The sequence below is a fragment of the Ceratotherium simum genome, chromosome 13 (genome assembly GCF_057802395.1).
Source record: "Ceratotherium simum simum isolate JZ-2026a chromosome 13, ASM5780239v1, whole genome shotgun sequence".
Lineage (NCBI taxonomy): Eukaryota > Metazoa > Chordata > Mammalia > Perissodactyla > Rhinocerotidae > Ceratotherium > Ceratotherium simum.
Genome location: NC_141912.1, coordinates 30,670,396 through 30,698,190, shown reverse-complemented (window position 1 = coordinate 30,698,190; position 27,795 = coordinate 30,670,396). Strand labels below are relative to the sequence as shown.

Here is a 27,795-nt window from a genome sequence, read left to right as displayed (position 1 = left end):
ATTCTTCTCAAGTGCTCATGAAACATTCTCAAGGATAGATCATGTGTAAGAACATAAAACAAGTCTTAATAAAATTAAAAGGATTGAAATCATATCAAGCATTTTTCCAACCACAGCGGTATGAAACTGGAAATCAGTTACAAGAAGAAAACTGGAAAATTCACAAAATTGTGGAGATTAAACAACATGCTACTAAACAATGGGCCAATGAAGAAATAATGGAAAAATTGAAAAATACCTTGAGACATATGAAAATGGAAATAAAGTATATAAAAACTTATGAAATGCAGGAAAGCAGTTCTAAGAGGGAAGTTCATAGCGATAAATAACTACCTTAAGAAACAAGAAAAGTCTCAAACAACCTAACATTACACCTCAAAGAACTAGAAAAAGAGCAAAAGACACCCAAAATTAGTAGAAGGAAGGAAATAACAAAAATCAGAGCAGAAATAAATGAAATACAGACCAAAAAAAAAAAGAAAAACAAAACAAAACAAAAAGAAAAGATCAATGAAACCAAGAGCTGATTCTTTGAAAAGATAAACAAAATTAAATAAACACTTAGCTATGCTCATCATGAAAAAAAGAGGACTCAAGGGGCTGGCCTGGTGGCGCAAGCGGTTAAGTGAGTGCTCTCTGCTGCGGCGGCCCAGGGTTCGCTGGTTCGGATCCTGGGCGCACACCAATGCACCGCTTGGCAAGCCATGTAGTGGCGGCATCCCATATAAAGTAGAGGAAGATGGGCATGGATGTTAGCACAGGGCCAGTCTTCCTCAGCAAAAAAAGAGGAGGATTGGCAGATGTTAGCTCAGGGCCGATCTTCCTCACAAAAAAACAAAAAAGAGGACTCAAAATCAGAAATGAAAGAGGAGATGTTATAACTGATACCACAGAAGTAAAAAGGATCACAAGAGACTGCTACAAACAATTATACACCAACAAATTGGACAACCTAGAAGAAATAGATAAATTCCAGGAAATGCACAATATTCCAAAACTGAATCATTAAGAAATAGAACATCTGAACACACTGGTGATTAGTAAGGAGATTGAATTAGCAATCAAAAACCTCCAACAAACGAATGTCCAGGACCAGACGGCTTCACTGGTGAATTCTACCAAACATTCAAAGAAGAATTAATACCAATCCTTCTCAAATTCTTCCAAAAAATAAAAGAGGAGAGAACACTTCCAAACTCATTTTATGAAGCCATAATTACCCTGATATCAAAACCATACAAGGACACCACAAAAAAGAAAATTATAGGCCAATATCTCCCATGAATATAGATGGAAAAATTCTCAACAAAATATTAGTAAATTGAATTCAACAGTACATAAAAAGAATCATACACCATGATGAAGTGGCATTTATTCCAGGGATGCAAGGATGGTTCAACATTTACAAATCAATGAATGTGGTACAGCATGTTAACAAAATGAAAAATAAAAATCATATGATCATCTCAATAGATGCAGAGAAAGCATTTGACAAAATTCAACATCAACTTGTGATAAAAACTCTAACAAAGTGACTATAAAGGGAAGATACCTCAAAATAATAAAGGCCATATATGACAAGCCCACAGCTAAAATCATACTCAATGGTGAAAAGCTGGAAGCTTTTCCTCTAAGATCAGGAACAAGACAAGGATGCCCAATCTCACCACTTTTATTCAACATAGTATTGGAAGTCCTAGCCACAGCAATTAGGCAAGAAAAATAAATAAAAGGCATCCAAATTGGAAAGGAAGAAGTAAAACTGTTGCTATCTGCAGATCACATGATATTATATATAGAAACCCTAAAGAATCTACCAAAAAATTTTTAGAACTAGTAAGCAAATTCAGTAAAGTTTCAGGTACAAAATCAGTGTACAAAAATATGTTGTATTTCTATACACTAATAACAAACTATCAGACAAATTAGGAAAAGAAATCCATTTATAATTGCATCAAAAAGAATAAAATACATAGGAAATTATTTAACCAAGGAGATGGAAGACCTATAAAGCACCTAAGACATCTAAGGTCTAAGTGTCCTATACTGGAGACTATAGGACATTGATGAAAGAAATTGAAGAAACCAAAATAAATGGAAAGATATTCTGTGTTCATGGGTTGGAAGAATTAATATTGTTAAAATGTCCATACAACCCAAAGCAATCTACAGATTTAATGGAATCTCTATCAAAATTTCAATGGCATTTTTCACAGAAATAGAACAAACAATCCTAAAATTTGTATGGAACCACAAAAGACCTCCAATAGCCAAAGCAATCTTGAAACAAGCTGGAGGCATCATGCTCCCCAATTTAAAACTATATTACAAAGCTATAGTAGTCAAAACAGTATGGTATTGGCATAAAAACAGACACATAGAACAATGGAACAGAATAAAGGGCCCAGAAATAAACCCATGTATATGGTCAATTAGTTTATGCCAAAGGAGCCAAGAACATACAATGAGGAAAGGACAGTCTCTTCAATAAATGGTGTTGGGAAAACTGGACAGCCACAGGAAAAAGAATGAAACTGGACACACACACAAAAATTAACTCAAAATGGATTAAAGACTTGAATGTAAGACCTGAAACCATAAAACTTCTAGAAGAAAACATAGGCAGTAAGGTCTTTGACATTGGTCTTAGCAGTATGTTTTTGAATACCGTGTCTCACCAGGCAAGAGAAAAAAAATAAAAAATAAACAAATAGGATTACATCAAACTAAAAACTTATGCACAGCAAAAGAAACCATAAACAAAATGAAAACACAGCGTAACATTTGGGAAAAGATATTTGCAAACATACAACTGATAAGAAGTTAATATCTAAAATATAGAAAGAGTCCATACAACTCAACAACAAAAATACAAACAACCTAATTAAGAAATGGGCAGAGGCTCTGAACAGACATCTTTCTTTTTTTTTTTTTTTTTTAAAGATTTTATTTATTTACTTTTCCCCCCAAAGCCCCAGTAGATAGTTGTGTGTCATAGCTGCACATCCTTCTAGTTGCTGTATGTGGGACGCGGCCTCAGCATGGCCGGAGAAGCAGCGCGTCGGTGCGAGCCCGGGATCCGAACCCGGGTCGCCAGCAGTGGAACGCGCTCACCCAACCACCAAGCCACGGGGCCGGCCCTGAACAGACATCTTTCCAAAGAAGATATACAGATGTCCAACAGGCACATGAAAAAATGTTCAACATCACTAATTATTAGGGAAATGCAAATCAAAACTACAATGAGATATCACCTCATGCCTGTCAGAATGGCTATAATTAACAAGACAAGAAATAACAAGTGTTGGAGAGGATATGGAGAGAAGGGAACCCTCACACACTGCTGGTGGGAATGCAAACTGGTGCAGCCACAATGGAAAACAGTATGGAGAGTCCTCAAAAAATTAAGAATAGAACTACCATATGATCCAGCTATTCCTCTTCTGATTTTTTATCCAAAGAACATGAAAACACAAATGTGAAAAGATATTTGCACCCCTATGTTCATTGTAGCATTATTCACTATAGCCAAGACTTGGAAACAACCTAAGTGCCCATCAATAGACGAATGGATAAAGAAGATGTGGTATATATACACAATGGAATACTAGCCATAAAAAAGATGAAATCTTGCCATTTGCGACAGCATGGATGGACCTTGAAGGTATAATGCTAAGCAAAATAAGTCAGGTGGAGAAAGTCATATAGTGTGTAATTTCACTCATAAGTGGAAGATAAGGAAAACAAGAACAAAAAAACAAATAGACAGAGAATAGATTGGTGGTTACTAGAGGGAAAGGGAGGAGGGAGGAAAAAAATTGGGCAAAGGATCTGAATAGATATTTTTCCAAAGAAGACATACAGATGGCCAATAGATTTATGAAAAGATGCTCAACATCACTAATCATCAGGGAAATGCAATCAAAACCAAAATGAGGTATCACCTCACATCTGTTAGAACGGCTATTATCAAAAAGGGAAGAAATAACAAGTGTTGGCAAGAATGTGGAGAAAAGGGAACCCTTGTGTACTCTTTGTGGGAATATAAATTGGTGCAGCCACTATGAAAAACAGTATGGAGTTTCCCAAAAAATTAAAAATAGAACTATTAGATGATCCAGCAATTCCATTTGTGGGTATTTATCCAAAGAAAACAAAAACATTAACTTGAAAAGAGATATGCACCCCTATGTTTATTGAAGCAGTATTTACAATAGCCAAGATATGGAAACAACCTAAATGTCCATTGATGGATGAATGGATAAAGAAGATGTGATATGATATACATATATATATGTGTACACACACAATGGAATATTATTCAGTTATAAAAAAGGATGAAATCTTGCCATTTGCAACAACATGAATGCACCTTGAGAGCATTATAGTAAGTGAAATAGTCAGAGGAAGATAAATGCTGTATGATTTCACTTATTTGTGGAATCTAAAAAACAAAGAAACAAACAAAAAATCTAAGCTCATAGATACAGAGAACGGATTGGTGGTTTGGTGGTTCCCAGAGGCAACGGACGGGAGGGGGTGGTGATGGGCAAAATTGGTGAACGTGGTCAAAAGGTACAAACTTCCACTTATAAAACAAATAAGTCATGGGGATGTAATGTACAGCATGGCAATTATAGTTACTAATACTGTATTGTATATTTGAAAGTTGCTAAGAGAGTAGATCTTAAAAGTTCTCACCACAAGAAAAAAAGAAATTCTGTTACTACGTATGGTGTTGGGAGTTAACTAGACTTTTGTGGTTATTATTTCACAATACATAAAAATATCAAATCATTATGTTGTTCACCTGAAACTAATATAATGTTATATGTCAATTATAACTCAAAAAAGTGAAGGAATTTGTCCATTTCATATCAGTTATCAAATCTCTTTGCTTAAGTTGTTTATAATAGTCTCTTATTATCCATTTAATGTTATAAATTTCCCTTTAACACTGTTTTGGCTGTCACCCACAAATTTTGGTTACATTTTCATCCAGTTAAAAAGAATTCTAATTTCCCTTGTAATTTCTTCTTTAAGCCATGCTAAATCATGGGTTTGAAGTGTGTTTATCAAATATTTGGGAATTTTCCAGATATCTTCATGTTACAGATTTCTAATTTAATGCTATTGTGGTCAGAGAATATACTCTATAATTTCAATCCCTTTAAATTTTATTGAGACTTGTTTTAGGGCCATAATATGGTCTATTTTTGTGAATGTTTAACGGGCATTTGAAAAAATCTCTGTTCTTGTTGGATGTGGTACTCAATACATGTGAATTAGGGGAAGTTAGCTCATGATATGGTTTGTCTTCTATATCCTTGCTTGTTTTCTGTTTACTTGTTCTATGAATGAGATAGGAGTACTGATCTCTAAATATAATTGTTATTTTATCTATTTCTTTTTCACTTCTGCTGCTTTATGCTTCATCTATTTTGGAGCTCTGTATTAGGTACTTATACATTCATTACTCTTGTCTTGTTGTAATACTCACTTATCATCATTATAAAAAGTGCCTCTTTGTCTTTAGCAATATTCCTTGTCTATTTGCTTCATAGTAATAGAGCCATTGCAGTTTTCTTTACTTTCTATTTGTATGGCATATTCTTCCATTCTTTAACTTTTAACCTATTTTTGGTTTTGTATTAAAGTTTTTCTATTATACATAGCGTATAGTCCATCTTGATATTTATCCAGTCTGATAATCTCAGTCTTTTGGTTGGAATTTTAGTCAATTTGCCTTTAATATCATTATTGATATGGTAGGATTTTGGTCTATCATTTTGTATTTGTTTTTGAATTTTCTCATCTCTTTTTCATTTCTATTCCTCCTTTCCTACCTTCCTTTATTTCAGGCAAATACTTCTTGTTCATGATTATAATTCTTCCCATGGCTTTTTAGCTATATTTATTTTCATTGATTTTTTATTGTTGTTGTAAGAATTGAAACCTGCATTTTTAACTTTTCACAGTCTACTTAAGGTGACATTGAATTACAACCAGGAAAAAATAGGAAACTTGCAGCAATATAGTTCTGTTTAACCACCTTTATTCTATTGTTGTCATATATATTACATCAATATACATTATAAGCGCAATAATGCAGTGTAATACTTTTTTTAAGTCATATATCTTTTAAAGAAATTAACAAAAATGTACAGAAACAGAATATTATGTACAATTTCTGTCATTAGTTATTCCTTTCTGTATGTAGGAGTTATCATCTAGTGTAATTTTCCTTCATCCTGGAGGACTTCCTTTAAAATTACTTCAGTGCAGGACTGCTAGCAATGATTTCTCTGTTTTATTTATCTAAAAGTATCTTTGCCTTTTTTATCCCCATTTTTAAAAACTTCTTAGAGCTTTACATAAAATGAAATTCACCAATTTTAGATGTGCAGTCACATGAATATCAGTAATTGTTTAGAATCATGGAACTACTATCATGATGAACATATAGAACATGTCATCTCACATTCCAAAAAATTTTCTTATTCTAAAAAGCATCTGCATGCCTCTTTGTATTTGATCCTCTCTCCCTACCCCCAGGCCTAGACAACTACTGATTACCTTTCTATTTGTAATGGTGTAATTTCTCAATCTATTAGATTTTATCATTATGAAGTGTCTCTTTTTATCTCTAGCAATGGATTCTGTTTTGAAGTCTGGTTTTTATCCTGATATTAATACAGCCACTTTAGCCTCCTTATGGTTACTGTTTACCTGGCGTATCTTTTTAGATCAATTTACTTTCAAGCTGTGTCTTTATATTGAATGTGCATCTCTTGTAAGCAGCACAGAGTTGGGTTTTGTTTCTTAACCTATTCTGACAATTTCCGCCTTTTAATTGGAGTGGTGATCTGTAAGGTTTATTGTAGTTGTTGATATGATAGATATTAACTCTAATGTGACATTTTTTTCTGTTTTGGGTTCTTCTGTCTCTCCTTTCCTGTCTGACGACTTCTCATCAGAAAGCATAGAGCCAGAAGAAAGTGGAACAACACCTTTAATGTCCTAAAAGGAAAATATTGTCAACCCAGAATTCTATATCTACCAAAAAGGTCCTTCAAGAATGAAGGCAAAATGAAGAGATTTTTAGGTAAAGGAAATGAGCAGAATTTGTCACCATCAGACCTGTACTATAAGAAATGGCAAGTGAAGTTCTTCAGGCTGAAAGCAAATGACATCAGAAGGAGACTCAGACTCTCAGAAAAGATGAAGAGTATCAGAAATGTCATATATTTGGCTAAATGCAAAAGTCTATCTCTGCTTTTTTTGGTATCCTTTTCCTGTTACTTAATAAACACGTAACTCTTTAAAACTAAAATTATAACATTTTCTTTTGGAGTTTGCAACCTACATTGATGTATCATATATCACACCAATAACATAAAAGATGGGCATGGTATAGAGGTCTAAATGGTTGCAAGATATCTATACTTTGAATTGGAGATTATTAACTGGATGTAGACTGTGAAAAGTTAAGAATGTATATTGTAATCTCTCAGACAACCACTATAAAAATAAAAATAATGGAACAAAATCTAATATGAAAATTAAAAAAATTAAAGAAAATATGAATACTTTAAAAGATCATCTTTATTTTGAAAGACAGTTTTGGTAGATAAAGAAGTCTGTTTGGCAGGTGTTTTTCTAGGGACTTTGAATATGTCACTCCAATTTCTTTTGGCCTCCATTATTTTTAATGAGAAACCAGCCATTGATTACATTGTTGCTTCCCTGTACAGTAGTCATCTAATGGTTTGTAACAAAATATTCCCAAATTTAAAACAACAAAGCAGTTAAAACAACAAAGATTTATTACCTCACATGTTTCCAGTGGGTGAGGGAACAAGGAGTGGCTTAGCTTGGTGGTTCTAGTTCTGGGTCTCTCATAAGGTTGCAATCAAGACGTCAGCCAGAACTGAAAGGCTTGATTGGCATGGAAGAATCCATTTCAAAGCTCATTCATGTGTTTGTTGACAAAATCCTCAGTTCCTTGCCGTGTGGGTGTCTCACAGCAAAGTGTCCACACAACGTGGCAGATAACTTACTTTAAAAAGAGTGACCAGGAGAGTAAAGCAGGCAGGAAATCACAGTGCCTTTGAGACCTATTCTCTGAAGTTGTACACCATCACTTCTGTTTTATTCTATTCATTAGGAGTGAGCCAATAAGTCCAGCCCACGCTCATAGGGAGGGGAATTAGTCTCCACCTCTTGAGTATCAAAGAATTTGTGGACATTTGAAAACTACCACAATCAACCTTCTGGCCACTAATTATTTATGTTACTCTGTCAAAGAAATAAGAATCATTCTGACACTTTGTAAAGAACAGTTAGAAAGACTTTATTCAGCAAGCCGGCCCCGTGGCTTAGTGGTTAAGTGCGCGTGCTCCGCTGCTAGCGGCCCGGCTTCGGATTCTGGGCGCGCAAGGAGGCACTGCTTGTCCGGCCATGCTGAGGCAGCGTCCCACATACAGCAACTAGAAGGATGTGCAACTATAACATACTACTATCTACTATCTACTGGGGCTTTGGGGAAAAAAAGGAAGAGGATTGGCAATGGATGTTAGCTCAGGGCCAGTCTTCCTCAGCAAAAAGAAGAGGATTGGTTAGCTCAGGGCTGATCTTCCTCACAAAAAAAAAAAAAAGAAGAAAAAAAAGAAAGACTTTATTCAAAGGACTACTGCCATGGGGGTTTTGCAGTAGGGGAGAGACATCAGGCTCAACTTTGAATACAGCAAGGAAAAGTGGGCATTTATAGCCAAGGAGCAGGGGCTGATCTAACAGGATTCTTGCTGAAGGCAGACCATGATGATCAGATATTACCTGGGGGATGGTGGGAATGAAAAATTTAACCAGATATCAAGGGTGGAGGATACTTGCTAAACCAACTTGACAGGATTTCTCCTAAAACTGGGTGATGTAAAGATGGACATGGAACCCCAAGTCACACAGAAGGCTCGGGGGAGCCTAACTAAAGTTTGTTAAGGAGAGAATCTTTGTTACTTCCCACATGCAAAACAAAGTCCCTCCCATCAGAGCTTCCAAAACTCTCATTCCCTTACAGAATCAGTGCAAAGTCCAGAATGTCATCTTCTACATCAGGTCCAGGTGCAGAAGAGTCTCACTGAGTGTATTTATGTAAGGGAAGCTCTTCACATAGAGTTCCTCATGGTCTGAAGAACTGTGAACTAAAGAGCCAAGTTATCTCCTCCCTTCCTCCAACAGACCTCACATACAGTTATGGGGAAGGTATGGGATAACCACTATAGAGGGGGAAATAGGAGGCACAAAAGAGTCACTGGTGCATAGCAATGTTTACATCCAGCCAGGCAAATGCTGGAGGTTTCTTGATTGGATTCAGTCCTTCTACTGCCCAGGAGGAATTCTCTATGGCTCTTGGCTATACACTTGGGATCCTGGTTCTACACTCTTAGTGATCCGTCTTTTTCCATGAAGGGCAGCCTGAGTTTGTAGTTGCATGATTTTTCAGCCTGCATCTTACCAGTAGAATTTTAGGGCTCTATAGGCCGCTTTGCATTTTATATTCTCTCTGCCCCTTTCATTGGAAATTTGCAGTGTTTCTGCCAATCTAATTCTCCTAAAAAGTCATCTCAAAGTCCTTCCAGCTTCCACCCACTGCCCAGATCCAAATCTACTCCCTCATTTCAAAGTTTCTATTAATAGCAACCCATTTCCAGACACCAATGCCTGTAATAGTTAACTATTGCTGTGTACCTAATTATAATAAAATTTAGGAGCAACAAATATTTATTATGTGAATAAATTTCTGAGGATCACAACCCTAGGAGCAACTTAGCTGGGTAGTTCTGCTAAAGGTTTCTCATTAGGTTGGAATCAAGGTGTCAGCTGAACCTGCAATAATGTGAAGGCTTGACTAGGGCTGGAGGATCTGGCTATTGGTCAGAGGCTTCAGTTCCTTCTGACGCAGCTGAAGCTTCAGCTCCTCACTGCATGGGCCTTTCCACAAGTGAGGATTTTTTTTTTTTTTTAAAGATTTTATTTATTTATTTTTTCCCCCCAAAGCCGCAGCAGCCAGCTGTATGCCACAGCTGCACATCCCTCCAGCCGCTGGACGCGGGACGCGGCCCCAGCATGGCCGGAGAAGCGGCGCGTCGGCGCGCGCCCGGGATCCGAACCCCGGGCCGCCAGCAGCGGAGCGCGCGCACCCAACAGCCAAGCCACGGGGCCGGCCCACAAGTGAGGGTCTTTATGACATGGCACCTGGCTTCTTCCAAAACAAATGATCTGAGAGACGGAGAGAGGAAGAGAAAGCAGAAAGCCACAATCCCCTTTGTCATCTAATCTCTGAAGTCACATAACATCACTTCCGCTTAATTCTATTCATTAGAAGTGAGTCACTGGGGCCCGTGGCTTAGTGGTTGAGTGCAAGCGCTCCGCTACTGGCAGCCCGGGGTTCGGATCCGGGCGCGCACCAACGCACCGCTTCTCCCGCCATGCTGAGGCCATGTCCCACATACAGCAACTAGAAGGATGTGCAGCTATGACACGCAACTATCTACTGGGGCTTTGGGAAAAAAAAGGAGGAGGATTGGCAATAGATGTTAGCTCAGAGGCGGTCTTCTTCAGCAAAAAGAGGAGGATTGGCATGGATGTTAGCTCAGGGCTGATCTTCCTCACAAAAAAAAAAAGTGAGTCACTGAGTTCAGTCCACACACAAAAGGAGGGGAATTAGTTCTACCACTTGAAAGGAGGAATATAAAGAATTTGTGAACATTTTTAAAAACACCACAGTCTGTATGTAATGTGTGATTACCACTTGCTGCTTTCAATATTCTTTCTCATTTTTGGTTTTCATCAGTTGGACATTAATGAGCCTGGATGTGGTCTTCTTTGTGGTTCTGTCTTTTGGTGTATGTCGAGCTTCTTGGATTTATATGCTAAAGTTTTTCACCAAATTTGGGGAACTTTCAAACATTTCTTCAAATCGTTTTTGTGCTCTTTTTCCTCCTTCTTCTAATTTTTGGACTCTGATTGTCTATTCATCTTTTTTGCATTCTCCTATGGGTTTCTGAGGCTCATTAGTTTTATTCAATCTTTTTTCTCTGTTTTTTTTTTTGATTGGGTAATTTCTAAGAATTTACATTCAATCTCATTGATTCTTTATTCTGCCTTCCCAGACCTTCCATCGAACTTTTATTTCATTTTTTAATTTTCAGTTACAGAATTTCTGTTTGGTCCTTTTTATATTTTCCATTTCTTTATTCAGATTTCCTGTCTGTTTACTCTTTAATATCAAGATTTCCTTTAATTCCTTCAACATATTTTCATGTATTTCTTTGAATATATTTCTTATAGCTGTGTAGAATTATTTGGGTGCTAAATCTAACATCAGGGCACACTGGAAATACATTTCTGTTGATTTTCTCGTTATACTCACACATTTCTGTTTCTTTTCATATCTGGTAGTATTTAAGTTAAAAGTGGACATTGAAGATATTATGTTTTAGAAAATCTGGAATCTATTTTATTTTTCTGAAGACTGTTTTTTTTTTTTTTGGTAGAAGGTGGTTACCTACATGGACCACACTGTGAAATCTGAACCCCTGCAGTGTGCAAGAGTTGATGTCTCTGCTCCATTTTCCAGTATCCAGTTGCTGCATTTTATCCTGGGTCTTGAGGGATCTACCCTGCATCTCTTCTGATTTAGTGGTCAACACAGGATTTGGGCCATTTCTATTCAGATTTTGGCACTCACCTTCTCTGTGCTTGCCTTGTTTCTGATATTTTCCCCAAATTTCCAAATGCACTGCCAGCCACAAATTCTGACCTTTGATACCTTAATCCAGTAAGATTTTTGGTTTTTGTTGCCTGATCTTTGTGCTGATTGGAGGATTCATCAGTCAAATGTGCAGACTTGCAGACTTCACCAGGATCAGCCTTTCTGTCAGAGGTAGACATTCCTCTAGGTTCTCCCTGATTTTCAGCAGTTTCTCTAGAGTGTCCCACACCTATGCATCGTTTAGTGATCAATCAGGGGTTTTGACAGAGCTTATATTCAGATCTGGTATCTCAATCCTGCTGTTGCGCTCTGACTTTCAAAGTTTTCTCCTTTAAATTTCCAGCTCATTTTGCACTCTGAGTTCTATCAACTGCCCCCTTGAGCCATTGGGGCATCTGCTGGGGGATTGGAAGCATCCACAGGTAAGGAGGCTACAAACCTGCAGTTCTTACACGTTATAGTAGTAATTATTCGAGATTAAAGTTCTTCTCATATTTCTGCCTGCCTTTGTTTCAGTGACTTCAATATTTGCTTTCAATATTTTTGTCCAGTTTTCATAATTATCTTCTGTGGGAAGACTTGCCCAACCTCCTCATACTGCCATTACCAGAAGTCCCACCTGAAAGAGGATTTGGGGGAGAAAAGGTCACAGCCCATGATTTAATCTTGTGAGACTAATATGGATCAGGCACCAGAGATTCCCTATTCAGGTTTCTCAAACTGAAATACGATTAGGCCTGGGGTCTGGGCACACAAACTCCTCAGGGGAATCACTGACTTTATACAACCCACAGCGACAGAGAAGGACGTCTTCCATCTGATTGCTTCTTTAGTGTTGGAGACAACACATTATGCACCTGAGAATTTTCTTACATTCTTTGAATCAAGTCTCCAAAAATACAGCTAAATTTGAATGAGGCCTTGGAAGCGGTTCTGTTAAGTCTGAAACAAGCTCTGCCTTTGTCCTCCATCCTCCTCAGAACCATGAAATTACAGGTGTCTCTTGCCAATCTGACAGCTGCTTGTGGCCTTGGACAGTGTGCCTCTCCCATTATTCAGTGGGGTCTGGGTTTTTTGACTTAAGGCTTTCCTCCAACTCTGAGGAATAGAAGCCCCTTCAGATGTAACTGCGTTGGTGTTATCAAATCCTACTGAATAACAATTGTCATGCCCAAGAAAAAGTTATGACTTCTCATTCCTAAGAGATATGCTCTGAGCCAAAATTGTAAGAGGTAGGAAAGGTGCAAAAAATGTCCCATGTGAAATGGAAATGGCACATCTACTTGAGGGCCAAGCCTGGATGCAGAGGCCTCAGTAAACTGCATGAAGAGATGGTGGGCAGAAGATGTGCTCATCTGCTGCTTTACCCAAACCATTGGCCATTAGGACATGAGAACAGATATGCCACCTGGTAATGAAGCATGGGTCACTGATGGAACAGCTCATCTGTTCCATTGTGGCAAATCCAAAGGAGTGCTGCACCCGTCCACTGTTTGATGGTAAACTGCTGACAGCCCATAGCACTGGAGATTCTGTGCAGTTAAGGTTAATGTCGATTGGCCATAGAGCACACAAAGTGATATTGACTGAAGCAAATAGATTCATGGGACTTTAGTGTTGGACCTGCTAGATGGTCAGGCCATTGGGCTTCTGAATACTGGATTTTGACGGGCATGTCATATGGTGAACCCCTTTCTTAAAGAAGGTTAAACAACCTAGATTAAAATTTAATTTTTTTTTTTTACTTGTGAGATCACTGGTTTATTATAAAAGGATATATCTCAGGAACAGAGAGATACAATTGATGCATAAGACAAGGTATGGGGAAAGGGTGCAGAACTTTCCTGCACCACTTTCTCCAAATTTCCACATGTCCACCAACCTAGCAGCTCAAAATTTGATCTTTAAAAACATTTTTTTAAGTATTTTCTTTTAAGTGTAATTGACATACAACATAATGTAATGTAAACTAATACAAGTTTCAGGTGTACAAAGTAATTATTTGATATTTGCATGCATTGCAAAATGATCACCACAATAAGTCTAGTTAACATCCATCACCATACATAATTGTGGAATCTTTTTTCTTCTGATGATCCTTTTAAGATCTGCTCTCTTAGCAACTTTCAAATATGTGAGACAGTATTATTAACTATAGTTTTTATGCTGTGCATTACATTTCCATGATTTATTTATTTTAACCTGAAGTTTATATCTTTTATCCCCCTTCACTCATTCCACTCATCTCCCACTCTCAGCCTCTGACAACCACCAATCCATTCTCTGTATTTATGAGCTTGGAGTTTTGTTTGTTTAGATTCCACATATAAGAGAGATTCTGTGGTATTTGTCTTTCTCCATCTGACTTATTTCACTTAGCACAATGTCCTCAAGGTTTACCCATGTTATTGCAAATGGTAAGATTTCATTCTTTTTTACTGCTGAATAACATATATACCACATCTCCTTTATCCAGTCATCCATTGATGGACATTTAGGTTGTTTCCATAGCTTGGCTGTGAACATGGGGGTGCATCTTTTCAAGTTAGTGTTTTTGTTTTCTGTGGATAAATATCCAGAAGCAGAATTCCTGGATCATATGGTAGTTCTATTTTTAATTTTTTAATGAATCTTCGTATTGTTTCCCATATTGGCTATACCAGTTTACATTCACACTAACAGTGCACAAGGATTTTCTTTCTCCACATCCTCGACAGCATTTGTTATCTCTTGTCTTTTTGTTACTAGCCATTCTAACAGGTGTGAGGTGATATCTCATCGTGGTTTTGATTTGCATTTCCCTGATGATAAGTGATGTTGAGCATCTTTTCATGTACCTGCTGGCCATCTGTATGTCTTCTTTGGAAAAATGTCTACTCAGATCCTCTGCCCATTTATTTATAGGATTGTTTGAGTTTTTTGCTATTGAGATGTATGAGTTCTTTATATATTTTGAATATTAACTCCTTATCAGATATATGATTTGCAAATATTTTCTCCCTTTCAGTAAGTTGCCTTTCTATTTTGTTTATGGCTTCCTTTTATGTGCACAAGCTTTTTAATTTGATGTAGGGTCACTTGTTTAATTTTGTTTTCATTGCATTTGTTTTTGGTATCAGATGCAAAAAGTCATCGCCAAGACCAATGTCAAGGAACTTACCACCTATGTTTTGTTTAAGGGGTTTTATAGTTTCAGGTCTTTCATTCAAGTCTTTAATCTATTTTGCATTAATTTTTGTGTATGGTGTAAGATAGTGGTACAATTTCATTCTTTTGCATGTGGTTCTAGTTTTCCAAGCACTATTTATTAAAGAGATTGTCCTTTCCCCGTTGTATATTGTTGGCTCCTTTGACATAAATTAATTGACCGTATATGTGTGGGTTTATTTCTGGGCTCTCTATTCTGTTCCATTGCTCTATTGTCTGTTTTTATGCCAATATCATATCATTTTGATTATCATGGCTTTGTAATGCAGTTTGAAATTAGGAAGCGTGAGACCTCCAGCTTTGTTCTTTTCTCTCAAGATTGCTTGGGCTATTCAGAGTCTTTTGTGGTTCCCTACAAATTTTAGGGTTGTTTGTTCTATTTCTGTGACAATGCCACTGGAATTTTGATAAGAATTGCATTGAATCTGTAGATTGCTTTAGGTTGTATGGACATTTTAACAATATTAACTCTTCCAATTCATAATCCTGGAATATCTTTCCATTTATTTGTGTCTTCCTCAATTTCTTTCATCAATGTCTTGTAATGTACAGGTCTCTCACCTCTATAGTTAAATTTTTCATAGGTATTTTACTTTTTTTGATACAACTGTAAATGGGATTGTTTTCTTAATTTTTCTTTCTGTTAGTTCGTTACTAGTGTATAGAAGTGCAGCAGATTTCTGTATATTGATTTTGTTTCTGTCAACTTTACTGAATTTACTTATTAGTTCTAACAGTTTTCTGGTTGAGCCTTTAGGGTGTTCTATAAATAATATGTCATCTGCAATTAGCAACAGTTTTACTTTTACCTTTCCAATTTGGATGCCTTTTATTTCTTTTTTCTTTTTTTTTTTCCTAACTGCTGTGGCTAGGACTTCCAATAGTATGTTGAATAAAAGTTGTGAGAGTGGGCATTCTTGTCTTGTTCCTGATCTTAGAGGAAAAGCTTTCAGCTTTTCACCATCAAGTATGATGTTAACTATAGGCTTTTCATATATGGCCTTTGTTATGTTGAGGTATGTTCCCTCTTTATCCACTTTGTTGAGAGTTTTTATCATAGATGGATGTTGAATTTTGTAAAATCCTTTTGCCACATCTATTGAGATGATCATGTGATTTTTATCCTTCATTTTGTTAATGTGGTGTATCACATTGATTGATTTGCCGATGTTGAACCATCCTTGCATCCCTGGAATAAATCCCACTTGATCATGGTGTATGATTCTATTAATGTATTGTTGAATTTGATTTTCTAATATTTTGTTGAAGATTTTTGTGTTTATGTTCATCAGGGATATCGGCCTGTAATTTCCTTTTTTGTAGTGTCCTTGTCTGGTTTTGGTACCGGGGTGATGCTTGCCTCGCAAAATGAGTTTGGAAGTGTTCCCTCCTCTTGTATTTTTTCGAAGAGCTTGAGATGGATTGGTATTAAGTCTTCTTTGAATATTTGGTAGAATTCACAAGTGAAGCCATCTGGTCCTGGACATTTTTTTTTGTTTGAGATTTTTGATTGCTGATTCAATGGCCTTACTAGTAATTAATCTATTCTGATTTTCTATTTTTTCATGATTTGCTCTTGCAAGATTGTATGTTTTCAGCTGTTTATCCATTTCTTCTAGGTTGTCCAATTTGTTGGCATATAATTGTTCATAGCAGTCTTTTATGATCCTTTGCATTTCTGTGGTATCAGTTGACCCGTCTTCTCTTTTATTTCTGATTTTATTTATTTGAGTCTTCTCTTTTTCTTGGTGAGTCTAGCTAAAGTTTTATCAATTTTGTTTCTCATTTCAAAGAACAAGCTCTTGGTTTTATTGATCTTTTCTATTGTCTTTTTAGTCTCTATTTCATTTATTTCTGCTCTGGTCTTTATTTCCTTCCTTCTACTAACTTTGGCTATTTTTTGTTCTTCTTTTTCTAGTTTCTTGAGGTGTAAAGTTAGGTTGTTTATTTGATATTTTTCTTATTTCTTGAGGTAGGCATTTATTGCTATGAACTTTCCTTTTATAACTGCTTTTGTTGCATCCCATAAGTTTTGGTATGTTGTATTTCCATTTTCATTTGTCTCCAGGTATTTTTTGATTTCTCTTTTTCTCTTTTTTTTACCCGTTGGTTGTTCAGTAGCATGTTGTTTAGGCTCCATATATTTGTGATTTTTCCAATTTTGTTCTTCTGGTTGATTTTTAGTTTCACACCATTGTGATTGGAAAAGATGCTTGATATTATTTCAACCTTCTTAAATTTGTTAAGACTTGTTTTGTGGCCTAACATATGATCTATTCTGGAGAATGTTCCATGTTCACTAGAGAAAAATGTGTATTGTTTTGCTTTTGGATGGAATCTTCTGTATATATCTGTTAAGCCCATCTGGTCTAACGTGTCCTTAAAGCCAATGTTTTCTTATTGATTTTCTGTCTGGATGATCAATCCATTGATGTAAGTGGGGTACTAAAAACCCCTACTATTATTGTGTTGCTGTCTATTTCTCCCCTTAGGACTGTTAATATTTGCTTTATATATTTAGATGCTCCTATGTTGAGTGCATAAATATTTACAAATATTATATCCTCTTATTCTATTGACAGCTTTATCATTATGTAATGCCCTTCTTTGTCTCATTATAGTCTTTGTATTAAAGTGTATTTTTCTGATATAAATATAGCTACCCAGCTTTCTTTTGGTTTCCTTTTGCATGGAATATCTTTTTTGATTCCTTCACTTTCAGTCTGTGTGTGTCCTTATATATGAAGTGAGTCTCTTGTAGGGAGCATAGAGATGGGTCTTTTTTTTATCCATTCAACAACACTATGCCCTTTGATTGGAAAATTTGTTCATTATGCTACATGTTTCATGTCCATGAGAATGGATTTCAGAATGAGCACCAGACTTACAGGAGCAGCATCTGCATTTTAACAAGACCCTCACATCATTTGCTTACATACGAGAATTTCAGAAGCACTGCCTAAGGCTGTGTTTCTTAAAGTGTGATCCCCAAACACCTGGAGCTCATCTCAAAAAGCAAACTCTCAAGCTCTTCCACAGAGGTAAGGCATCTGGTTCTCTGGGAGTAGACCCAGGAATCTGCATTTTTAATAAGAACAAGTTTTTATGCACACTGATGTTTGAGGATTGCTGTTTTACATGGTAGGAAATCTGGGCAGGGGAGGGCTCTGGGCTTAAAATGGAACGATGAGGTTTAGGAACTGTAACACACATGTCATGACTTCTGCTGATTTCAATGGGGCAGATCCAACTGATATGGAGAACACAGATCTCTTGCCATCCTTAGAAATCATGTGGATGTGATGGCAGGGAGTCTGTCACATCTGTCCCTTCACTGATGTCCAACATGTGTCTAACAGGAGAGGAACCACCTGTCTAACAGGAGAGGAACCACCAACCCAGGTAATTAAGCCATTTCTGAGCAGGTTCTCATGAGGGACTGTGGGAAAGCCATACCCATCTCAGGGTTAAAGAGTCAGCCGTGCCTCTGGTGCTTAGAGGCCCAAGAATGGGACTATTTTCCCTGCAAAAGAATCCTGATAAGTAAAAATTTCGTTCTCTTTTTCTGCATAAACAAAGGTCACCTGGCCCTTCCTTAAATCCAAGATCACCTCTACCATCTGGGGATTTTCATCCAGGGTCAGTTTGGTTTCTGGGGTTGTGAGAGCCTCAAACTGTCCCCTGGTGACCCTCACAGCCCAGACCCCCTATTTCTGGTAGAGGAAGATCCTTCTCTTTCTTCTCACCGACCCTTGAGCAACCCCCAGGATGCTGTCTCCCCAATATGATAGTGCCACCATCCAGTGGTGGGTCCCAGAGGAGTAGCCCTCCTGACCCAGCCCATAGTGATTGGTGTTAAATCTCTTGGGATGAGCAGATGGCCCTAACAGAGAGCCTCTTGTAGTCACATGTGTCCCATCCTCAGAGACCAGGAGCTTCAGGTGAGCAGTGTCCTGGTCCAGGACCACTTCCACTCTAGAGAAAGAGACTGAAGTTCAGAGCTCCACTGGATGGAAATAGGAGACCCAGATCCTCCCTCTGGTTGGACTCAGAGCAAATCACTATCAGCATTCTGTTCTTCTATTTCCTCCTCTGCAATATGAGAGAAATCATTATTATTATTAATGAATATTATTAAAACAGCTTGAATTTACATAGCACCTTACAATATGCAAAACACATTAAGGCTCATGACAACTCCGTCAGGCAAAGGGAGAAATTGTTACTTCTCCTATACAGAAGAGAAGTAAGTCTCAGAAAGGTGAGGTGGTTTGTGTCTGGTCACTTGGCTACCTCAAATAGAAGAGCAGCTCTAATATGACTACCGGAGGTTGACCTTACTTTTCCTGTTTCCCGCATTGTCCACGTGAGTAAAGGGGACTTTCTAGATATCTCTGTTCTTTAATTTCCATTACTCACATTCTGTGGCTGCTGCCACAGAACCATTTCTGACTGATGTTTATACTTCAACGTGCAATTCAGAAAATCCTACTTATGTTTTGGTCTCTCTCTGGGTTAATGGCCAGGGCCCCTAAAAGAAATAGAAAATCATCATTTGTTTTAGAAGTCTAAGTTATTATTGCCTCTACCAGAGAATCTCAAACTTTTCCCACTATGCTATTTTAAGCACAATTGCTCCTCCAAGATTGACCTTGAGAGTCTTTCAGTGATTTCATTCACAAATATTTATTGATGTTGCACAGATGCCACCAGGAAGGAAATAGGGCTGTCTGTGTTAACTGTGAACCCTAAATAGGTTTGTGCATACTGGCCTTACCCTGGATAGCTTTCTCCAGCATAGCTGCTTATGCTCACAAGGTGGACTGTCTTTCATCCCCATTGTTATAGGAATAAATTATTTATTATATGACTTGCAATACCCAGTACTCCTATAAATTGATATTCTTTGCATAACTAACCTTGATTCCTCAATTGTCTTGTATATTTAACCTTTTTGTGAGGCAACTTGAACTATTTGCAGAGAAAACAGAAACCTTCTGCTACTTGGCTCCCACCTCTCAGAATGATATTGTCATCCACAGCTTAAAGCTTAATGGTCAAATATTTTGACTTACGCTCAACGCAGGGCAAGGAATAGCTCATCTGAGACAAACCTGTTACTCCTGGTGGCCTGAATCTTTGGCTCCATTTGGGTTCTACATTTTCTATGAGGAAAAGAAGCAGAAGGAGATGAGTCTCCCATCTCTTCTCCTGGGACTTTCAGACTTTGTCCTTCCTCATGACATAATGGCAAGCACACTGGACGAGGAGTCAGGAGTCCTGGGTTTGTATCCATGTTCTGCCACCTATCAACATTAATGGCCTTCAAAAATTGATTCACCCTCATCTTTATAATTAGAATGATTTTTAAGATCTTTATTGGCTCTAAATCCTAACATTTTCTGGCAGTCATGGCTTTCTGTAGCTTCACCTTCCTTATTGAGTGTAATTTTCTCAGCACTGAACAGAGAAGGAAACTGTCAGGTGTGTCAGGCACACACGCTTCAGTGAAGCAGTCACCAATCCCAACCTTGAGTCACGTGGCTGCAATAAAATGACCACTGCACACAGTCTGCTTCCAGACGGGGACACAGCTGAGCAGCTGTGGTTGGGATCAGACCCAGTTGTCTGCAGGGGTGCTAATTAGGATCATTCCACAGGCTCAGGGAAGGAGCCACTGTGACTCATTTTCCCCGTGGTTAGCTTGATATGGGCTCCATAGTCTTACGAACATCATTGTATAAACCTCTCTCTGCCAGCTTCTCCTTTTACCCTAGTTTCCATTGAAGTATACCTCTGTTTGTTCTTTTTTTTTTTTTTTTTTTTTTTTATTTATTCATTTTTTTCCCCCCAAAGCCCCAGTAGATAGTTGTATGTCATAGGTTCACATCCTTCTAGTTGCTGTACGTGGGACTCGGCCTCGCGTTGGATGGAGAAGTGGTGCCTTGGGGCGTGCCCGGGATCCGAACCCGGGCCGCCAGCATCAGAGCGCGCACACTTAACCGCCAAGCCACGGAGCCGGCCCTGTTTGTTCTTTTTGATCAGCCCTAAGAGTAGAACATAGGCCCCATTACCAAGAATTATGTCCCCGGCTCCCTGGGGTGTGGATATTAGGCTCTGGCTTGGCTCCATATTGAATAGTCGGATGGAGATGGCCCTCAGCACCTGTCTTTTTCCTCCACTCTATAACCTTTTGATGGTCCCCCCGGGGAGGGAGAGAATAGTGGGCTGAATACGGTACTGGGTTAATTCCTTTCCCTGTACTTTCTATCTCTACCACCCTACTCTGGTGGTACCACTACCTGCTCTGCATCTGGCTGACCCACATGTCTCCTGGGCACTGTGCTGCGGGGTTGGAGAGGCAGCATGATGGAGTGGGGAGAACACAGACTCCCAAACCAAACAGAAGCCAGACCTAGGTTGGTTTCTGGCTAAACAGCCTACAAACTGTGTGGCCTTAACATATTAATTATTTTTCCTAACCTTCAGTTTCCTTACCACAAGTTATTTGTGATAGAATCTGTCTTGAATGCATTATTGTTAGTAGGATGTGAAATTATGTATGAAGGACCTGCCCCACAGAAATTGCCCAGTAAATTTCAACTCAGTTTCCTCGGACACATGAAGGAATCATTAGTTCAGTAGTAATATGATCTCCCCAAAACTTCAAAATATTGCCTTTAAGTTCTTCTTTTTCTGATTCTTCTTCTAATTTGACCTTAGTCATATTTATTATGCTCATAAATGTTCCTAGACCTGATTGTCCTCAGGCATTTCTTTATTCTTCTACCAGGTTAGAGTCCCACATGATATGTTTGGAAAATACTGGAGAAAATATCTTGTATTGACTCAGTTTCAGAGATATGACAACCTTTCAATTCTCTAATCTCATAGAAGTTTTACAAATCTAGATCATCAAAATCCACAGAAAATACAGAAGACCTCTTTTTGCTCAAGAGCCACAAGTTCTTTTCCATTAGACTCCAAGAATGATTCTCAGGGATCCTTAGGACCTCAGGAAAGCTCCTCTCTCACAGGTCTGTGAAGATTCCCAGTGCCAAGAAACTTCCACAAAGTGAGGAGGGGGGAGGTGCTGAAGAGCTTCCCAATCTCTTTTACTTAGATTGGGAAGGAAAAAGCTCCTCCTCATTTTATAATACCAGGTGTAAACTCACTCTTTTTAGCTGCCACAACAGGCTTCACCTTGGGCTGTCCTGGAGGCTTTATCCTGGTGCTTAACCTGCTCCCAGTTTCCCTTGGTGTTGCTCCAAGTCAACTGACATGGCCTCTGGAAGAAGAAATGGATGATTGGTCACCGTAGAGCGCCATTCACTTAAAAGAGGGGGAAGAGGCAGAAAACCTTGCCTTGAGCTGGCCCTGCCATTAGGTGAACCCATTAAGGGCAACTTCCTGCTCATCAAGTTGACTGATTTTTGTTGTTGTTGGAGGATCACTTTGAAAAGCTGTAGAGTGTGATGCAGCAAAGAGCACAATCTTTCAAATGAAGGAAAACTGGGTTTGAATCTTGACTCTGCCTCCTAATTGTGCAACCTTGAAAAAATCACATAATTTCTCCAACTTCAGTTTTATCATAAGTAAAATGACGTATATTGAGAATATTGAGTATACTAAGAGTATATTGAGAAAAATGAAAGCACTGAACATGATGCTGGCATCCAAGAAGTGCTCAATAAGGTTCTTTATTATTACTCCAGAAATTTCTTGACCTCAAAGAACATATCTGTGGGAGTGATTCCTGGTGAAAACACGTATTGTTTTCCTTCCCCAAAGTGATAATGCTGTTTAAAAAATAGACCATCATCTAACACTCCGTTATAAATTTTTCACTTTTATAAGGTAGAATCAAGAGGAAGAGTCTAACAGCAGACACCCTTCTGAACTTTGAGATGCTTCAGACTCGTGCAGTACATGTCTTAGTTGTGATTTCAAGGAGTCTCTTTTCAAGGGCTGGGGACATAGCTACGGGGATTGGAAACGGCACCCACTTCCACCTGAGGGAAAGAAAGGAGAGTAATTAGATGACCTCTAGATACTCCCTCAGAGTCAGAGGATCCTCAAGCCTGAGGGATCATCAGTATTGTCATCTGTAAGGGGGCCTTTGATAAATAGCCTCTCTCTTCCCTAAGAAGTGAAGAAAGAAGCAGAATAAGGTAGATGGAAGATCCAGTTATCATTTCTAGCACAGATAGCATCTAAGTTGATGGACATAGCTTAGTGTGAGAGCCAAATGGCTTCTTACTACTAAAACCCAGAATCAGTTACACCTCCCCACTCCATCGTGGCAGCGCTGGCCCAGGACAGTCCTCCCTGGTCAGGATAGTCCATGGCTTCCAGCAGGGAGGAGCAGAGAGGAATTAGGCTTTGTAGCAGGTTCATTTGCATCCCTGCTTTTTCTTTTGTTTGTTCAAAAACAATGAGCGCCCATTTTGACAAGCTTAAGGTCAATTTTGCCATATTCAGCCAAAAAATACTTAATGAATATATCAAGGTTATACTTTTTCTGCAAATAACATAGTATTTTCATTTGCCCAAATAGTATATCCCACCTCAAATAAAAGCCCCATCTATTCACTGCTGTTTTCCCTTTATCAATTTGTGTCCCATGATGTTTCCTCCACACTCAAAAGTCTCAAGGGGATTTTGGAGGTTATGTGAAATCTTACAGCAACACTAAAGTTTCTATATTTTGCAGGTAGAGAAATTGTGATGCCATCTGTTGCCTGAGAATTTTAGAAGTGAAGTAACAGGGGTACAGAAGTAATTTTTACCAGTATAATCCAGGATTAAAGGAAGCCGTTGTTTCATTCAGAATTGTGTTCAGAATACAGTAGTTTATTTTTCTGTAATAGTGCTACAGCCAACAATAGATCAAGCCACCAAAGGTTTGTCCCAAGTTTAGACTAGGCAGTAAAAGAGTTTACCTACCTCATAAGACCTAGCACCTTCCTCCCTCTGCAGCACCCAGTGGCATTCGTGCTCTGTGAGATCTTTGCAAACCACACATGGGAATTGCTGGTCCTCCTGGAAATGGAAAAAGGGCCTTTCCTTGTTCTGCTCACAGAACCAAACTTCTTTTGCTAGATTCTCACTCCTGGGCTCCAGTGTTAGGAGGATGGAGACCAAACTGGCTAAAATCCATTTGGGCCTGATGTCCCCCTCTTGAAATGGCTTTTTGCAGAATGGACAGCACGTGGCTCCCTCAGTGGATCTGAAAGTGACACGGCACTCAGTGATGCAGGCCTGGCAAAAGCTGCAGCCACAGAAGATGCTCACAGGGTCCTTCATGTGCTCCAGGCGGACTCTGCACGTCACCTCTTCCAGGAGGTTCCCAATAGTGGGCCCGGTCACCATGACTGCTGTCCATGTGTGCTCAGCAGTTCCTTCTTAACTAACTTTGTGACAGGAGGAGGATGTGGTTAGGAATGTGCAAAGGAATTGAGATGAGAAGAGGAGTGGTTTAGGATGGAAAAGGATCATATATGCCACTAGTGCTGGGCCCCCGCAATAGCCTCCTAACGGGTCCCTGCAGATACATTCTCTTCTTCTCCACGCTGCGCCAGAGTGGGCTTTCTCAGAATGGGACTCTCTTCTTTGCTTCCCTGTTCACCATGCCAGCAGGGGGGCTCGCAGGGCCTGGCCTCTACCAATAGCCTCCCCTCTGTCTCCCACCTTGTTTCTCTCCAGCCACAAAAGCAAACATTGGTTGAGCATCAACTATATGCCAGGCACTTTTCTGAGCACTTGACATGTATCAACTCAACCAATCCTCACCACATCCCTAAAATGTCACCCTTCACAGTTGAGGAAGCTGAAGTGCACAATGGGTGAGAAACTTGTCCAGGGTCACATAGCTAAGTAGGTGGTGGAGGAAATACTAGAATCTAGGTGGTCCAGGTTGAGGCCTGCAGTCTTCAGCGCCATGCTGCAGCTGCCTCCAGCTTCCCTGGACATGGGCAGTCCTGTGAACCTGCCACTCTCTCCAATATCCACGACTTCTCCCTAGCTGTTTCCTTCGATATAAACTATGCCTCCCCTGTCAACTCTTGTTTTTCCTCAGGGCTCAGTTCAAATGGCACCCCCTCAGGGAGGACATCTTGAGCTGCTCCCAGTCTAGGGTGGGTGTCCTTGCTCTATAATCCAAATGCCTGTCTTTCCAGCCCAACTGTTTAGTATATAAACATACAGAGCACATTTTGACTTGCTAATTGCTGTATCCCCAGTGCCTGGCAGATATCAGGCCCTAAATAAATATCATTTGAGTTCATAAATTAATACAACTCCCCAAAAAGTAGTTTGGGAGAACTTCCTGTTGCTAGTAATGGTAGGCTGGAATATTTGGATCAATTCTCCTGCTGAAAATAGCCATTTTTTTTTTTTACCTGGATGCAATATACCTTGCTATGACTAGACTTCAAATATTTGAAGGGTCTTATGAGAGGACTTATTCTGTTTGACCACAGAGGTGAGAAATTGGTCATTTCTGTAGAAGCTTCAGGGAGACAGAATTAGGCTCATCATTGTTTTGTTTTTTTTTTAAATTAGATTTAACACAGGATGGAGCTTCATTAGTAGGCAGTGAGTTCTCCATCACTAAAGAGATTCAACCACTCATTCTTGACAACATCAACTATATGACAATATACAACTGTAGAGAACTGTGATATTGTGAGGGGATCAACCACCTGATCTCTGAGGCTCTTTCCTCGCTGAAGTTGCCATAGTAGATCGAGCACTAGGCCGAGTGTCAGAGGACCTGGGTTCCACTAATTATGTGATCTTGGGCTGGGCGCTTCTGAGTCTGATTTCTAACACTTGTTAGTTAACCTGGGATAATAATATGTGATGACTTCACAGAGTTCTAAATGGATTATATTGGATAATACATGGAAATCCTTGTTTCATTTTTTGTTTTGCTTCTTTCTTTGCTTTATGAAAGTCCAGGTCAACTCTTTTCCTCTTCCCCAATTTTTTTCTGATTGCACAACATCATTACAGCTACAACAACAACAGCAAGAATAAAATGAAAAAGAAAAAACTCATCTGCAGTCTCACTACCTAATGTAATAATAGTACTTTCTCTTTTCTCTTCCAGTGTGACCATGATGGCTTTGAGAACCAACTTGGCAAACCATATCAGGTAACAGCACCTGAGGTCCCACCAGTCCCATGAGTCTTTTGCCACCCTCACGTAACTCCATGTGATATAATTTAGAAAAGTGTTGTTTGCTTTGGAGGATTGGAGGGTAAACTGAAGTAAAAGGTGTATTTGCATAAGAGAAAAATAAGTAAATATCATTTTGTCTCCTTTCTCAAGCCCACTGAGCAATATTAATATTAGGTACTACGTGTATAATACCAGGTACTATGTGTAGATATGTGATTGAATTCCAAATCAGTCATGTCTGCCCTTTTCTCCCTCCAAAAATCAATACCAAGAGAATTCATCCTGAACACTACACATGGTGAAGAAGGAAGGGAGGGAAGATGGGAAAAACAGCCTGGGTTTTGCCTCAGATCCTCTACCTGCTGCAAGATGCAGTGGTTAACCTGAGAGAGATGGGAAAACCCCAGAAAAGAAACGATAATTTTACCCACTCTAATGTTAAATATTCTCCTAAGGAGCGGAAATAGACACTGTTCCATTTCACCCCTCCCTTCCTAGAGTTTTGGACAAAGGTTCAGCTAAGTAAGTGGTGTTGACCTGTGTTAATCCTGACCCTGGGACTGGGTCAGCCAGGGCACACACTCCTCCCAACTCCAGTCTGTTTGACTCCCTCCCCCACCATCCTCCTCACTTCTTTCAAGCAGGGTGGAGACGGCAGGATAAGTAAGGAGTAGATTCTGGGAGACAGGGGACTCCCTGCAAGGACTGCTGGAGAGCTCCACTGTGGAAGTGGATGGTGCCCTCCACCTGCCCCTCTTCAGGAGAATGCTCCATGTTCACTTTTGTTTCTTGTGTTGGAGCCCATCCAGACTATTGCACCTAAAGATTAAAGTTTCTTTTTCCCCACTGGCAATCAGGAAATGATTTCTTTCCTAGCTAGTTCTGTCTAGTCCTGGTAATCTTACTGAGTCAGCCCCTCAGAAAGTCAGTCACTCAGGAAATCCCCCCTCCGCCTCCCTCCAATTGGAGTTGCTAGGGAATTTGATACTTTCGTGAATTCTGCCCACACACATGCAGCCCTACAGCAGAGCTAGTGGTGGCAACCAAAGCAAACAAAGGATTTGGCTTCATCAATAAATAGACAAGGAACAGGTACAGTTATGGAGATGCTCATGTGGATGAGTCAGCAGAGTCCAAACAGCAGAAGGGTAAACATGAGAAAGTCACATGACTTCTGCTATTGTATTCTTCTGTGTGTGTGTCCTTTCTGTTTCTAAATGTCTCATGTAACAGATAATATGGATTACAAACTCTTTTTTTTTCTTTAATTTTATTTATTTATTTTTCCCCCAAAGCCCCAGTAGATAGTTGTATGTCATAGTTGCACAGCCTTCTAGTTGCTGTATGTGGGACACGACCTCAGCATGGCCAGAGAAGTGGTGCGTCGGTGCACGCCCGGGATCCAAACCGGCGAACCCTGGGCTGCTGAAGTGGAACACGCGAACTTAACCACTGCGCCACTGGGCCAGCCCCTTTAATCCATTTTGAGTTTATTTTTGTATATGGTAAGATAGTGGTCCAGTTTCATTCTTTTGCATGTAGCTGTCTGGTTTTCCCAACACTATTTGTTGAAGAGACTGTCTTTTCCCCATTGTATATTTTTGCCTCCATTGTCATAGATTAATTGACC

The 27,795-nt window shown here is 39.1% G+C and overlaps 2 protein-coding genes across 6 annotated transcripts in view; one reads left to right on the top strand and one right to left on the bottom strand.

The window, feature by feature from the left end:
* The window catches only part of LOC101398910 (class I histocompatibility antigen, Gogo-B*0103 alpha chain-like), a 334,177-nt gene that overhangs the window by 121,370 nt on the left and 185,012 nt on the right, over positions 1-27,795 (bottom strand). The gene's annotated exons all lie outside the window — the stretch shown is intronic.
* The window catches only part of LOC147915638 (uncharacterized), a 68,638-nt gene that overhangs the window by 21,854 nt on the left and 18,989 nt on the right, over positions 1-27,795 (top strand). For 4 of the 5 annotated variants that reach the window (XM_087438256.1, XM_087438255.1, XM_087438254.1 and 1 more), the window contains exons 2-3: positions 24,180-24,364; positions 26,092-26,138. In XM_087438256.1, the coding sequence (XP_087294382.1) occupies positions 24,180-24,364; positions 26,092-26,138 (232 nt within the window). Of the gene's footprint in view, positions 1-12,116; positions 12,196-24,179; positions 24,365-26,091; positions 26,139-26,809; positions 27,671-27,795 lie in introns of all 5 variants that reach the window. The other variant, XR_015554059.1, reaches the window with a different exon arrangement.